The sequence below is a fragment of the Cyrtonyx montezumae genome, unplaced genomic scaffold (genome assembly GCF_038088225.1).
Source record: "Cyrtonyx montezumae isolate F1298 unplaced genomic scaffold, pur_monq_1.0 scaffold_16, whole genome shotgun sequence".
In the NCBI taxonomy this organism is placed as follows: domain Eukaryota; kingdom Metazoa; phylum Chordata; class Aves; order Galliformes; family Odontophoridae; genus Cyrtonyx; species Cyrtonyx montezumae.
The window spans coordinates 1,136,198-1,150,568 of record NW_027071892.1 but is presented as its reverse complement, the minus strand read 5'-3'; the positions used below and the strand labels follow the sequence as shown (position 1 = coordinate 1,150,568).

General features: G+C 49.8%; 1 protein-coding gene across 2 annotated transcripts; it reads right to left on the bottom strand.

Moving 5' to 3' along the window:
* Positions 1–490: 490 nt before the first annotated feature.
* Positions 491–13,906, bottom strand: LYRM1 (LYR motif containing 1). 2 transcript variants are annotated; one of them, XM_065732339.1, is made up of 5 exons: positions 13,809–13,906; positions 8,813–8,895; positions 7,154–7,312; positions 4,858–4,950; positions 491–1,531 (listed from the first exon to the last, which is right to left on the bottom strand). In XM_065732339.1, the coding sequence occupies exons 3-5, from the start codon at positions 7,310–7,312 to the stop codon at positions 1,415–1,417; spliced, it is 369 nt and encodes a 122-aa protein (XP_065588411.1). In that variant the 5' UTR covers positions 8,813–8,895; positions 13,809–13,906; the 3' UTR covers positions 491–1,414. The 2 variants fall into 2 exon arrangements, with proteins under 2 accessions (XP_065588411.1, XP_065588412.1); XM_065732340.1 differs by lacking the exon at positions 8,813–8,895.
* Between the last annotated feature and the right edge of the window lie 465 nt (positions 13,907–14,371).

Genomic DNA, 14,371 nt, shown 5'->3' with positions numbered 1-14,371 from the left:
GACAGTGCCACGAAATAACAGTCTGGGAACAGACACCTTTATAGGCTGGAGCCATTAAGGACAGCCAGAAGTTGGGCACGGCAGTGCCCATCATGCTGAGCAGCTCTCCTCATTGTTTCTTTGCACATTCTCACCTGCCTGAAACAACTGTTCTTCATCCTTCTCGCTACACTCTTTGGGGGGGAACAACATTCTGTTCCATACATCATCAGTTTAAAGCTATTTTTAAAGCAGACAAGAATCTCTCTTTGTCATCTTCATTCGGTTATGACTTGGAGAATTCAGGATGAGTTGGAGAGCTGAGAAAACAAGATTTCATTGAGTTTTGCCCACATTAATAGAAAATAATACACACTGCATAGTTCAAATGTGCTTTGTTGCCACCACTAACTTGTGGCCGGAACAGCCGTAGCTTGTGCCTCTGCTCCTTAAAGCAGCCACGGGCTGTGGCTGGGGCTGGTGCTCCCAGCACGGCACGGCTCTTGCTGGCTACTTGTCCTCACTACCACTCCCAGCCTGAAGCAGAGGGCTCAAATGGAGCCAAAGTAATTGAAAAAAGAGCTGACATCTCACTTCCATTCGCAGGATACCTCGGAAGCAAAAGTACTGCCTGAACTTAGGGGACTGGAGCATTTCTTTTACTGTTAAAGTTGTGATTCTGTCTATAATGTATGAGTTAAAACCTAATGATGCAGTAACTGCTGAGAAGGCCGAGGTGCTAGTTCTGTTGGCAGTCTCTCCATGCACACATTCCACAACTACCTTAAGCTTCAGAAACAATGATACCCTGAGGAGAAAGTCTTCAGTCGGTTCTTACGTGAGAATGTGAGGAACCCAACATCAGAGTGTTTTGCTCTTTATTCCATAACAGAATTCCAAACATGGAATTTCACATCTCCTTCCCCTCCAAAGGATGGGAAGGAAAAGGAAAGGAGGAAAGGAGCTGACACAGAGGCTCTGGGCTATTGCTGAGCAGTTTGCAAAACAAGAAAAAATGAACAGTGGCATTTCTGTCATCCCTTTGCTACTGCCCATTTAGAAAATATACTGCACCATAACGGTACTAGGAAACCAGCATGTGTCTTTTTGCTGACCCTTGCCCTGACTGAGCATATACAACCCTCAAACCAATGAAGAACCCTTCTATGGATTAAGAGGATTTGAAAAACTGTTGTAGCTGGTCCTGATGTCAAAGTACCACACCTCATTCCTTGCCAAGTGCCACTTTTATTGATGAGTTGGTGGCTGAACTGCAGCAAACACCAGCCCAGCCCTGGCCACCGTGTGCATCACACCCATGGTTTTCTGGTGAGGCCTCAGGGGACGTGGGAGAAAGTGACCAGAACCTCTTCGCTCACCGCTGTGCACACAAAGCACCGGCACTACAGTCCCAATGGATCACAGGAACGATGGGTTATGAAATTTCATCGTGGGATTTCAGGTATATTGGCTTAGAAATCTTCCTCAACTTTTCCTGATGTCGAAAGGTACGGCCTTGTTTCTGGGCAAGACCCATGGGAGGCAGATGGATCTGGAAAAGAAAATCCCACCAGTCAGCTGCAAACGGAGATGCAACCAAAAGAAGAAGTAAAAAAGAAAAGAAAAATAATATACACAGAGTATTTCATTGTGATTTCAATAATTCCTTCACACTTTGGAGAGGGCAACCATGCTGTCCGAAGACAGGTTATTAGATTTCTGAGCAGAGAACTCTCTGAGGTGGAAGGAAGGAAGTTAGAAATGCAAAAGCCCAAGTTGAACTTAGACTGGCTACTGCAGTAAAGAACAGAAAATCTTTTTAAAAATACATTAACAGCAAGAGAAGAACTAAGGAGAATCCCTCTCCTTTACTTGATGCAGCAGGGAATGTAACCACAGAGGATAAGGAAAAGGCTGAGGTTCTCAATGCCTTCTTCACATCTGTCTTTAATAGACAGAGCAGTTGTCCACAGGGTACTTGCCCTGACCTGGAAGTCTGGGATGGGGCGCATAATGCACCCCCTGTGATCCAAGCAGAGACGGTCAGAGATCTTCTCCTCCATCTGAACTGCCACAAGTCCATGGGGCCAGATGGGATCCACCCAAGGGTGCTGAGGGAGCTAGCAGAGGTGATTGCCGAGCCACTTTCTGCCATCTATCAGCATTCCTGGTTATCTGGAGAGGTCCCACAAGATTGGAGGCTTGCTGATGTGACTCCCATCTACAAGAAAGGCCGTAAGGAAGACCCGGGGAACTACAGGCCTGTCAGCCTGACCTCGGTATCAGGGAAAGTTATGGAGCAGATGATCTTGAGGGAAATCACACGACACGTGCATGGCAATAAAGGGATCAGACCCAGCCAGCACGGTTCACCAGGAGCAGGTCGTGCTTGTCCAACCTCATCTCCTTCTACGACTGGGTGACCAGACAGGTAGATGAGGGAAAGGCTGTTGATGTAGTCTACCTGGACTTCAGCAAGGCCTTTGACACGGTCTCCCACAGTATTCTCCTGAGGAAACTGGCAGCCCGTGGTGTGGACAGGTTCACTCTTCTCTGGGTGGAGAACTGGCTGGAGGGCCGTGCCCAGAGGGTAGTAGTTAATGGAGTTAAGTCCAGCTGGCGTCCTGTTACGAGTGGTGTCCCCCAAGGGTCGGTACTGGGGCCCATCTTGTTTAATATCTTTATTGATGACCTAGATGAGGGAATTGAGTGTACCCTCAGTAAGTTTGCAGATGACACCAAGTTGGGAGGATGTGTCAAACTGCCTGAGGGTAGGGAGGCCCTTCAGAGGGATTTGGATAGGCTGAACAGCTGGGCTGAGCTCAATGGGATGAGGTTCAATAAGACCAAGTGCCGGGTCCTGCACTTTGGCCACAAAAACCCCATGCAATGCTATAGGCTTGGGGCAGAATGGCTTGAAGAATGTAGAGAGGAAAAGGACCTGGGGGTGTTGGTTGATGCTCGGCTCAACATGAGCCGGCAGTGTGCCCAGGTGGCCAAGAAGGCCAACGGCATCCTGGCCTGGATTAGAAATAGTGCAGCCAGCAGGAGCAGGGAGGTGATCATCCCCCTGTACTCAGCTCTGGTACGGCCGCACCTCGAGTACTGTGTTCAGTTTTGGGCCCCTCACTACAAGAAGGACATTGAGGCCCTGGAGCGTGTTCAGAGAAGGGCAACAAAACTGGTGAGGGGTCTGGAGCACAAGTCTTATGAGGAGCGGCTGAGGGAGCTGGGATTGTTTAGTCTGGAGAAGAGGAGGCTCAGAGGAGACCTTATTGCACTCTACCACTTCCTGAGGGGGGGTTGTGGTGAGGAGGGGGTGGGCCTCTTCTCCCTGATAAATAACGACAGGACGAGAGGGAATGGCCAGAAGTTGCGCCGGGGAAGATTTAGATTAGACCTGAGAAAACATTTTTTCTCTGAAAGAGTGGTCAGGCACTGGAATGGCCTGCCTAGGGAGGTGGTTGAGGCACCATCCCTAGCGCTGTTCAAGAAGCGTTTAGATGAGGTGCTAAGGGATTTGATTTAGTAGTTGGGTAGAGATAGTGATAGGAGGATGGTTGGACTAGATGATCTTGTAGGTCCTTTCCAACCTAATGTATCTATGGAACTATGCAACTAGTGGTGTGAAAATCCCATATATTTGAGGGTTTTAATTCTGGTTTGCAATTTGAAATCAGATTGTGACAATAACACTGTTGAAATATGTCTGCAGACAGTACTCCATAACTGCAAGACCCAGAAAACCCATTAAGTTCCTGAGCAGAAGTCTTAAAGCAATGTGCTTTCCTCATACCTAGCCAGGAAGCCACATCTGCTGTCTTGAAAGACTGCCTTCTTATTGTCATCGTCATATTTGCCACAAAGGAGTAATAGCTAACAGCTTGTCCTCTGCCTGACAATACTTATACAGTGGGAGTCACGCAGCTATATGCCCCCAGGTGATGGAAAAAAGATCAGTGTCAGCAGCAGATGCTATTGCTGCTGGAGCTTCACCCTTCAAGACAGTGATGTAGGTGCAAATAGTAACAAAGGTACTGATCACGCAGTTTATAGAGCATTGATACAGGACTCCCCCTTCAGGTTTTGAAGCAGCTGCATAGTATATGTTCTGATGCTGCCTTCACAGCTTGCCATATGTGCACTGTAATTCTGCATAGCGGAAAAAAACAGCAAGCTTTATGTGCAGGACATGCTAAAAGTGACCGTATTTTAGGCAAGCAATCAATAAGATGCCAATTAACTTGGACCACCACCACCCTGGGAAGGAAACTCTCGATGAGAAAACGTAAACTAATCAGCAAGAGAACAAAGGCAGCAGCTGTAGGAGGCAGTGTGTAGCGATGTGGACTGAAACAGTTGGACGCTGAGGAAACTACATTGCCTGGTGCAACAGAAGACAATGCTGCACCTTCACTAATTCCCCTCATCTCAGGCAGGCTTTTCTCCAGGGACCGGTGAAAAGAAGCAGCAAGGCAGAAAGGTGATTTTAAGACCTGATCTAGGCCAGGGAGAATAGCTACAGGTAGCACAGGCCTGTGGCAGATATCACGTAATTAAATAATTCTATTCTGTTCTGATCTCTTAGTTATGTGAAAAGATAAACAAATGGATTTGATTCTGTTACCAACTTTCTCTGCAACCCACTGGGCAGTGAAGCTGCCCACCCAGTGTCAGTCCCTGCAACTGCACTCACACAACAGCAGAGAGGAAGCGAGCTCAATTGCAGGTGGTGGGAAAGTTCCTGTGTGCACCTGGCTTACCTGGCCCTGATTTAGCAGAGCACCTGAACACCTGAGATGGAATGTGTGGTGTGATGACAGTAGCATGGATTTGTGCTTTGAGTGTCAGGTGGAAGCTATCTGAACAGATACTCACAGGTCTCGGGTAGGGGATGTTGTAGTGAAGTCCAATTTCTATTCTTGCCTCACATTCTTCTATGCACTGCTTAATCAGCTTCGGATCGGTCACCTAGGATAACAGACGTAAAAATAAATATTTTATACAAGTACAAAAATCAGCATTTCAAAACTCAAGAGCTTCTTTCCCTTCCCTTTCTTTTTGCAGTTCCAAGGATATGATGATGGTGTTTTACACATCCACACTTCTGGGCTCAATGGCACTGAGCAGCAGTGCCCAAGGCTATCAGAACAGTGAGCGTAGAGGAGGCTTTTACTCAAATGTGGTGTTTTCTTTGTAAAAAAGACAGTACACACATGAACTACTTCTGCCCCCGTGAAAAGCTGCACTCACAATCATCATACTGCAAGGCAGAAAGGGAAAGGTGACATGCAAGGGTCATTCTGTCCTGAAGTTCATGCTGAAGTCAGACATGAAGTGTTCATCTGCACTTAATTCTGATTTTTGCATCAGTCCTGCACTCATCTGCACTCCAATGCCTGCCCTGAAAGTAACGCCCCCTATTTCATTATGTTTGCCTATGCTGTCAGAGGCAGGCGTTGGTGGGATGGCAGCAGAGGTTGAACCTCTCCCCCTGTACTGCACTACATTTTGTTGCCATGTGGTAGTCAGCAGCAGAGGGGTACACTGACAGAATGTCTCCTAATTATTTCCAAGGAAATGTCAACAGCTGCAGAGAACACAGACTATTTGGTAGAGCAAATTCTCAGCTACAAAACACTATTTTTCAACTGTCACCAGCACTAGCTGTGCATTTTCTCCAGTGATGAACAAGAGCTTCATGCTGTGCTCCCACAGATCTGCACCAGCAAAGGTGATTGTTTGTTGTTGCTGTTTCACTGCAGAAACACAGCACTGCCCCTCACTGTGCCAACAGCCATTGCTGGTCTCCATCAGCATCCACAATGTCAGTGGGTGCCATTTTTCCAGGTGGAGTTCAGTGACACACCTTTCCTTCATCCGCACTTCCACGTCAGACACCATTCTGTCACAGTGCTCCATTCTATCAGATCTGTCACACAGCAATAAAAAGGAACAGAGCATTGGTGGGAACCTCTGCTGCCATCCCACCCCATCCATCTCTGACAGCGTGGGCCAACAATCAGAGCTGCCTCCAACAGAAGGCACTGCTTTCAGAGCAGTCCTGCCATCAGTTTTAAAAGTCCCTCTTTTTTTCCACCAACCATTGCTGAGTTTCATGAGTAGCTGTACCAGATATGTTGAGGAGGTTAAAGTAAATCACCTCAGTGTAGTTTTTACTGATTCATACGAATCAAGAGATTGAGTTGTGCCTTTTAATGGCACCAAAGCAGTTATTGCCTTGGTGACGTTATATTTGTTATCAATACCTCTAATGAAAACAAGCTGAGCCATAGCTGTAGCATCAGTACCTTCATCTACTGCCAAAGTTCAAATCTGAAATTAGTAGCTCTACTCCCCAGATTTCTTTTGATAGATGTTCCTGTTTCCTCACTTGACCTGGCTACAGCCCGGTGAGAAAAACTGACGTTACAAATCTGCGGGATTTTATCAGGACAAGCTGTAACTGCCATGCTTTCCATGCATTGCTCAGTAAACTCACCGTCAGTCAGTGGGTGTGATGTTTTTGCAGACAGATTTGCTACTGCACAACAAGCATTACAAGCATACATTAGAGCCCATCTGAGATGTAGCTTTTAAAAGTAATTGTTGAGAAGACACTTTTTTTCAGTTCGGCTATTTTGTCTTCAACAAAGATTCCTTGGTGTGTTTGGTATTTGCAGCTCTTCTTTGCATATAGCGACTTTGCAAAGGGTAACTCTTGAAACTGGACACCATTTCCTTGCAAATTAAGCAGTGCCATATTAGTTGTCTTGGCAAAAAAGCACTCCTTTATCCATTTTTTCATGAACACTTCCTTCAACTATCAGCTTTCATTTTGGGGGTTCTGTTTCGTTTGGAGACAACGGGGTGGGCAGGGCCATTGCTGGCGGTGGCTGGCTCCACTCACCCAGTGGCACAGTGTGCAGCACTTGGCCTTCCGCAGGAGTTAATGGAGACCTCAGGGGTTTTGAGTTTTCTTACTAAATTTCACCCCTGAAATAATAATCTGTAACTCAATTTAAGACGTGTTTGTACTTAAGTATTGTATTTAAGGTTGAAGGAAAGTTGGGAAATCACTTCTTGTACTCATACCTTGGCAGCCAGCCTCTGGGAGCGTGCAAAGTACAACGAAAGGATTCAGAAATTCAAACATGCAATGACATTCACTTACATCTTTGTTTTTTTGGAACAATGTTTTGGCTTCTTTTATAATGTACTCCCTCTCTGCAACAGTATCTTCCGCCTGTCCTGACGCTGACTGCCATTTCCTGGCTATCCGGAATAGCTTGCGGTAAAGGCCCAGCACTTCTTGTCGCGTGACTGGTGTCATCTAAAACAAACCGACACCACAAAAGCCCCAATGTATGTGAAAGACCACCACATGTACTGCTTTTCCCCACCATCAATTGGCTTGAATGTATTTCCACCACCTAAAGAAAGAACTGAAATAGCTGTAAAAAGCAATTGGCTATTGAAACCTGAAGACCCAGTCCAGCAAAGCATCGGCACTGAGACTCAAATCCACCCCATGCAAGCAGCTCCTGCTCCAGGTTAAGCACTCACTGCAGTGCTCTGCTAAATGAGAACAGCAGCTCAGGAGGGGCCACGTTTTCTTTCACTGTTATTTTGCAACAGGCGTTGGGCGAGTCGCCGAAACTCTGAGGCGTCCCCGAGTGTGTTGTAACAACGCTGACCGTGTCTCTGCCAGTGCCTTCGGATCTGTGAATCAATGCAACACAGAAAGCACCGCAGCACTGCTGAGTGCCGCTATCAAGCTCCTGTCCGCAGCAATGACTCAGGCTGATGTGATGAGGAGGTGATGAAAGTGAGCCATCCGAGCAGTGCAGCAGGCAGACTGACTGTGGGTTTAGGAAAGTCCTGAACACCCTGTTTTGTGGGCAGCTGGCTACCTGCTGAACCCACCTCCAGGTGTGCCAAGCACCTGTCTGAAATCAAGAATGAAACCTCATTCTCGTTCTGTGTAAATTAATTCTTTGTCATGTAAGCAGTGGCACTACTCCAGCCCGGACCACGAATGTCCCCAGGACAAACGCACTGCTGGAGCCACAACTCCGCTCCTTCCCCAGAGACAGATCCCACTCCACCTGGATTAGATTAACCGAAACGATGACTTCAGGGTTGCACTTTGCTGTCCCTGAAGGACAGTGCAGCAGCACGAGGAGCAAATGCTGAGGCAGCACATGACTGGACTGTCTTGGGACCTACTTGCCAACCTGGAGATCCAGTTGCTGGATGTACCCTGTCATCAGAGCAGAACAGTTAGGAACAGCGTCATTGCTGTCCTTCCACCACCTTGGTGCTACTGCAGGGCCTGATTCCTAACACATGCCCCTCATCACCACAAGACGTTTGGCAACTTGGATGTCATTTCACCTTCCTGTAGTCCGTGGCAATTCCTGTTAGTGTGGAAAGCAAAGAGTGTTTTGGATCACGCAGCTCTGAGGCCACGCAGCTCTGAGGGCTGATCCCACCAGGGCACCCACCCTTACCAAACGCAGAGGCACCGCTGCTGACCAAAGGCACAGTTTGGCCTGCCATGCTTTTTGCCAAAGCCTCCTGACACTTTGCTCCCAGCCCACTCTGCTGTAAGCACCGCCGCTATGCGAAGGCTCCTTGTTTCATAAACTGTCAGGGATCTTAAGAAGTACAGACGTGAATTTTTATCTCTGATTAGTGAGAGAACATTTGTATTTCTGTATTTTAAAATATTTACCTAATCACGTATTTTCCTCTGCATATTAATTGATTTCTCTTAGCCAGCAGAAATTATTTCTAGTAAATAGGGAGGGTATTTCTAGGGAGCAAGTACCTGCAATAGAACAGATAGGCAGTCCCAGATTGCCAAACACTTTGGAACAAATTCTTCACTTTATTCATTCTGCAGCTCTAATTCTGGGAAAGAAATAAAATAAAATCAATCATACAAAAAAACACACATACACTTGTATCTTAGTATCTCATTGCTTCCCCGTGTTCTTTTCCAAACAGCAGCAGCTCGGTTACAGGGCTGCCCCACATCCCAAGTCCCACGCCATGACCTCATCCTCTGCTTCTGTTCCCAGGTGTCACCTGCAGGAGATGCTCACATTTGCTGCACCCCACCACTAATAAATGGGAGTACGAACTGGAGAGCTTCCCTTTAGGTTGTCATGTAATCCATAAAGAAAAAGAGGAAAGTAAGTTTTGAATAGAGGCTCCAATTGCATCAGAAGTCCCCGCAGCCACAGCCAGGACCTGTATCAGAGCTGTAATGACAACTTATACTTCTGGATCTTAAACATCATGAAGAATCTGTTCATTAAGATTTTTTCTGGAAGTTTGGAAGCTGCATTCTTTTCTCTGGCTGCATCCTCTCCTCCCCCTGGAATTTACTTCTCTGTTCTGCAATGTCTCGATGTCGGAAGGGATCCTCAGCCATGTCCTGCAACGCTGCTCTCCTTCCTGCTCATGCAGGGTGATGCACAGCACAGCAAGCAGACTTCTACGTGCCCTCAGCAGCCAGCTCCTCCTGCAGCTGGCTTTAGTTAACGATTTCCAGTGTCACAGAAAGCTCCCACAGCTCCTACACAGAACTATGAAGGTGTGAGGAGCTCTCTGCCTCCTCCTCCATGGCCAGGAGCAGACAGCACAAAATTCAAAGCATGGGTCAGACTCTGATCTCAGAATGCAAACAGGGAGTGATTCCACGGAGAGAGCAAAATTACTTTCAACCTAAAACGTGTAAAAGAGATTCATTTTTTTGCTCCAAACCGAACCTACACTGACAGAAGCATAAGAAGGAAGGGCATGAGTCACATTTTAGAGCAGTTCTGCAGGTGACACTACTTGTATTAGTTTTGTGGGTATGCAGAATGACTCTGAGTAGGACAGAAAAAGGAGGGTAAGGGAGGATACCGTGCCCTTTTAATTACTCATCACACTGCTTTCAGCCTCAGCATTTACACACAATTCTATTTCACAGCTCTGGAATGCAAAGTGGATGTTACAGCACTTTTCCACTAACGCTGCTCTCGCAGCAGTCACTGCAGATTGCAGCCCACAGATGTGACCCACAGGAGCTTTTGTCGCACAGCACAGAGCTATTCCATCTGCTGAGCAAATCTCAGGAGTTTACTGCAACAGAGCAAACAAGGAGAGGTCGAAGGTAGGTCTGCAGCGTGACAAGCAGCAGGGTGCAGAGTGCAGGCTGCTTCGGGGCCAGCGAGTCAGCAAGAGCCCCAGGAAGCGACTGCTGGATGCTGAGGCACAGCCCTGACCACACAAGGCCATGTCCTTCTCTTCATCTACCTGCAAACCCGTTATCAACAGCCAGTTCAAGTGCTCCAAGTATCCCACTGTTCCCAAACCTGCAAAGGCATGTGGGCACATCAGGAGTTACTGCATGGTGGAAATGCAATTTTTGTGTTGCGTTCATTAAAACAAGTAGTCCTTTAGACTATAAAACGTAAAAACAAGTTTCTCTTTCAGGAAACAAGCACACGAGCCTTTGTTTTTTTGGATGGCTGACACAAAAGTTCAGTGGCCTGAATAATCAGTGAAACACCTCTCTTCTGCTATTTGGTTGGCACTGAATGTAAATGAGAAGTGTACATAGGAACAAGGAAAGGAGTCTGTCAGCTGCACTGCGAGGAGACAGCAGCAGTGCAGTGTCAGTGCCAGGATGGGGACACAGTGGCACACACACTCAGTGCTGATCAGCAAATCCACAGCGTGGGCAGCCCTTCCCCGACTGTACGGCTCCTCTGACAAACTATAGGTCTGTTTCATGGCATCCTCCCAAATCACTCATTAGCTAATCACTCTAAACATCACATCTGCCAGCACCTAGCACAGAGGTGGCTTTAGGGAAGAAAGGGTGAAAGCTCATGGGGAAAAACAGACATTTCAAAACAAGAGATCTCTTCTTTCTACACCCCAGCTAATGAAGAACACAGATGCTTAATGATGATGCTGAAAGCATCCAAAGAAGGCAGGGAACAGACTGCTGCGTGGAACCCCCTGCCCAACAGCTAGGTCACCATCGGCAAGGCTGTTCTGCCAAATTACTGAGCTTATTGCTTATGGAATGAAGTGACATAATTCAAAAGCATAACACAAACGATATGGTATAAAACACTATCAGCTTCAGCCTGCATGAGAATCTACACCTCATATTTTTAAATGCACCCCTTGGCTAATATCTCTTTAAAGAGATGCAAAAGAGAGCTTTGTGCCTGCAGTCCGCACCTGGCAAAGAACTTGTGTTTGATTTCCACAGATTTCCCTTCTTAATGGAACCTCTTCCTTTTACAGATTCAGATAAAACCAAATAACAGAACTTCCATCACAGCTAAAATATTCCACCTTCACACAGAGAAAAACAATCGAAACTGGAAGACCACATTCTTCCAAGATACATCCTCATTTCCACCAGTGGTACAAACCTGCACGTGTCAAGAAACTTCCAACAAAGATCAGTTTGATTCCAAGTATTTCTCATTGTTCGCTACAACCATAAATCTCAGTGGATTTGATGACAGCTATTGAACCAAGTTATTTGGTAATGACATCAGAAAGAAAGTAAGGTGGCTTTCAGGTGGCCGTCTCATTTGTAGCACCAGTACCTTGCTGCTGGCAGACTACTGCAGCTTGCAAACACCGAGTAACACCTCTGACACTGCGCCTGGCACTCCTTCAGCTCCCTCCTACAAAGGGGCTGTGTTTTGGTGCTGCCTCTTGGTAAGAAAAAGGAAACAGAATGCTAAGAGAATTGAATTAAATAGCAAGTAAGGCTTGGATTTTATCGTTGGCTCACAATGTAAGTGAAACTGCGTCAAATGAGGATTCTATGACGTTCTTTTCATTTGAGTACACAAAAATGGAAGCCCCTAACCTGTCCCTTTTGCGACAGAGCTTTCATTCACCACGCCTGAGGCTGTGAAGGCATTACGTGGTTCATGTGGAATGGGCAGAGCGAGCTCTGCCTGCGGTGTCTGGCCAGCCTCAGAAAGAATATGAATGCTGACCGCAGCTGCAGAAAGGCAGCAGGGAAAGGAAACAGGAAAAGGCTTATTTAAACGTCTCTTAATTTGTTGTTACAAAGCCAGCAGAGTTCAGGTGAACTCTACAGCAAGGCGAGCTCGCCTCTAGCGTCGTGCAGCCTTGCCACTCACTGTTTCAGGCACTCAGAAATGCCTGCTCCCGTTTAGCCCTGCTTGTCACGAAGGGAAGTGTTAACGCAGCGCAACAAATGCAGCAGGGAACGCAAAGTTCAGCTGCCCCCGGGCCTCGCTTACGCAGCGCCGAAGCTCAGACATGTAAAGGCGGAGCCATAAAGCCAGCACGCACCGAGCGCTCCATCACAACGCGGCTCCGGGCAGAGCTGCACCGTATGCACAGAGGGACGGCCCGGCCCGCACCGAGCGCTCCTCCCACCCCGGGCGTTCGGTGCGGCCTCAGCGCAGCGCCGCGCTCCGGTACAGCGCTACGCGGCTACCGCAGCTCCGCGGCGGCTCTCGGAGGAACAACGCTGGGAGGGGCGGGGCCCGGCCCCTCGTACCGTCAGCGCCGACACCGGGGGGTCGCGGAGCGCCGTGGGTCGGGAGGGAGCAGGGAGACTGGAACCAGCGGTGTCCCCCAAGGGGTCCGTGCTGGGTCCAGTCTTGTTCAGCATCGTCATCAATGACCTTGATGAGGGGATAGTGGCCACGCTCAGAAAGTTTGCTGATGATAGGAAGTTGGGAGGATTGGCTGACACACCTGAAGGCTGTGCTGCCATTCAGCAAGACCTGGACAGGCTGGAGAGCTGGGCAGTCAGAAACTGGATGAGGTTTAACAAAAGCAAGTGTAGAGTCTGGCACCTAGGGAGGAATAATTGCATGCAGCAGTACAGGCTGGGGGATGAGCTGCTGGAGAGGAGCTCTGAGGAGATGAACCTGGGTGTCCTGGTGGACCACAGGTTGACCATGAGCTAGCAGTGTGCCCTTGTGGCCAAGAGGGCCAATGGCATTCTGGGGCGCATTAAAGAGCGTGGCCAGCAGGTCAAGGGAGGTGATCCTCCTGCTCTACTCTGGTCTGGGGAGGCCTCATCTGGAGTACTGTGTCCAGTTCTGGGCTCCCCAGTATAAAAAAGACAGGGATCTCTTGGAAAGAGTCCAGCACAGGGCCACAGAGATGGTGAAGGGCCTGGAGGATCTCCCCTATGAAGAAAGGTTAAGTGAACTGGGTCTGTTCAGCCTTGAGAAAAGAAGACTGAGAGGGGACCTGATCCAGGTTTATAAATATCTGAGGTGTGGAGGATAAAGTGGCGAGGCCAGACTCTTTTCAGCAGTGTGTGGAGACAGGACAAGGGGAAATGGCCAGAGGCTGCAGCACAGGAGGTTACACACGAATGTTCACAAGAACTTCTTTACAGTGACGGTGATGGAGCACTGGCACAGGCTGCCCAGGGGGGATGTGGAATCTCTGGATATATTCAAGACCTACCTGGACGCCTACCTGTGCAACCTGGTGTAGGAACCTGCTTTGGCAGGGGCGTTGGACTCGGTGATCTCTAGAGGTCCCTTCCAACCCCTACGAGTCTGTGATTCTGTGACCGCCCCGCCCCGTGTCCTCGCAGAACACCGCTGGCGCCGTCCGGCCCTCCCCCGCCCTGCCAGAGCCACCGAGCCGCCGGGGGGCGCTGCATGCGCTGGCGCCGCTCTGCCCCCTGGTGGCCGTGGCGGCCTTGCCCCGCACTGGGCGGAACCAACGCCAACCGCCCGCCCCCCCTCCTTCCTCCGTCCCGCCCCCCGCGCGGGCTTCCCCGCTCCCGCCGCCCGCTGTACCTTCGGGCACGAGCTCCCCCAGGCTGTGTGCGTTCTCTGCCGTCGCACGGCGGCTCGGTCCCGCTCCCCAGTCTGGCTCCGCCGTGGGCGCGGGAGGCGGTGGCGGCGGGCGCGCCGTCAGCGTGCGTGCGGTGCCGGGCGCGCCGCGTGACGTCACGCCGCCAGCTGACTGCTCGCCCCCGGAAGTGATGCGAAGGGACGCAGCCTCGCCGGGATCGCGGCGGTGAGTGACTCGCGGCTCTGCCCCGCGAGGACGGGACCGGCGCTGCGGGGACCGCGCTCTGCCCCTCGGCCCTGCGGGGACCCCTCGGTCGCCGCCGCCGCCCCCTGACGGCGGGGCGTCCCCTCAGCCCCGCGGGCGGCTGCCGCCGCTGGGCCCGGAGCTGCGGCGCGGCGCGGCTCCGGTGGGAGCGGCTCTCCCGTCCGAGCGGAGCCGGCCCCTCGGAGCCTCGGAGCGGGGCCGGCCGCCGGTGGGGGCTGCCGCGTTCCGTCCGAGCCGCCCTCGGTAGCGGCCCCGGGCCGGGCAGTGCCGCCGGTTCGTTCGGGCGGTCCCCGCACGCGGC

Coding starts and splice junctions, on each gene's coding strand:
- LYRM1 (XM_065732339.1), bottom strand. CDS start 7,312: ATGACACCAGTCACGCGACAAGAAGTGCTGGGCCTTTACCGCAAGCTA. Junction 4,951..7,153: donor TGTTCCAAAAAAACAAAGAT/GTAAGTGAATGT, acceptor CTGTTATCCTAG/GTGACCGATCCGAAGCTGAT. Junction 1,532..4,857: donor ACATCCCCTACCCGAGACCT/GTGAGTATCTGT, acceptor TTTCTTTTCCAG/ATCCATCTGCCTCCCATGGG.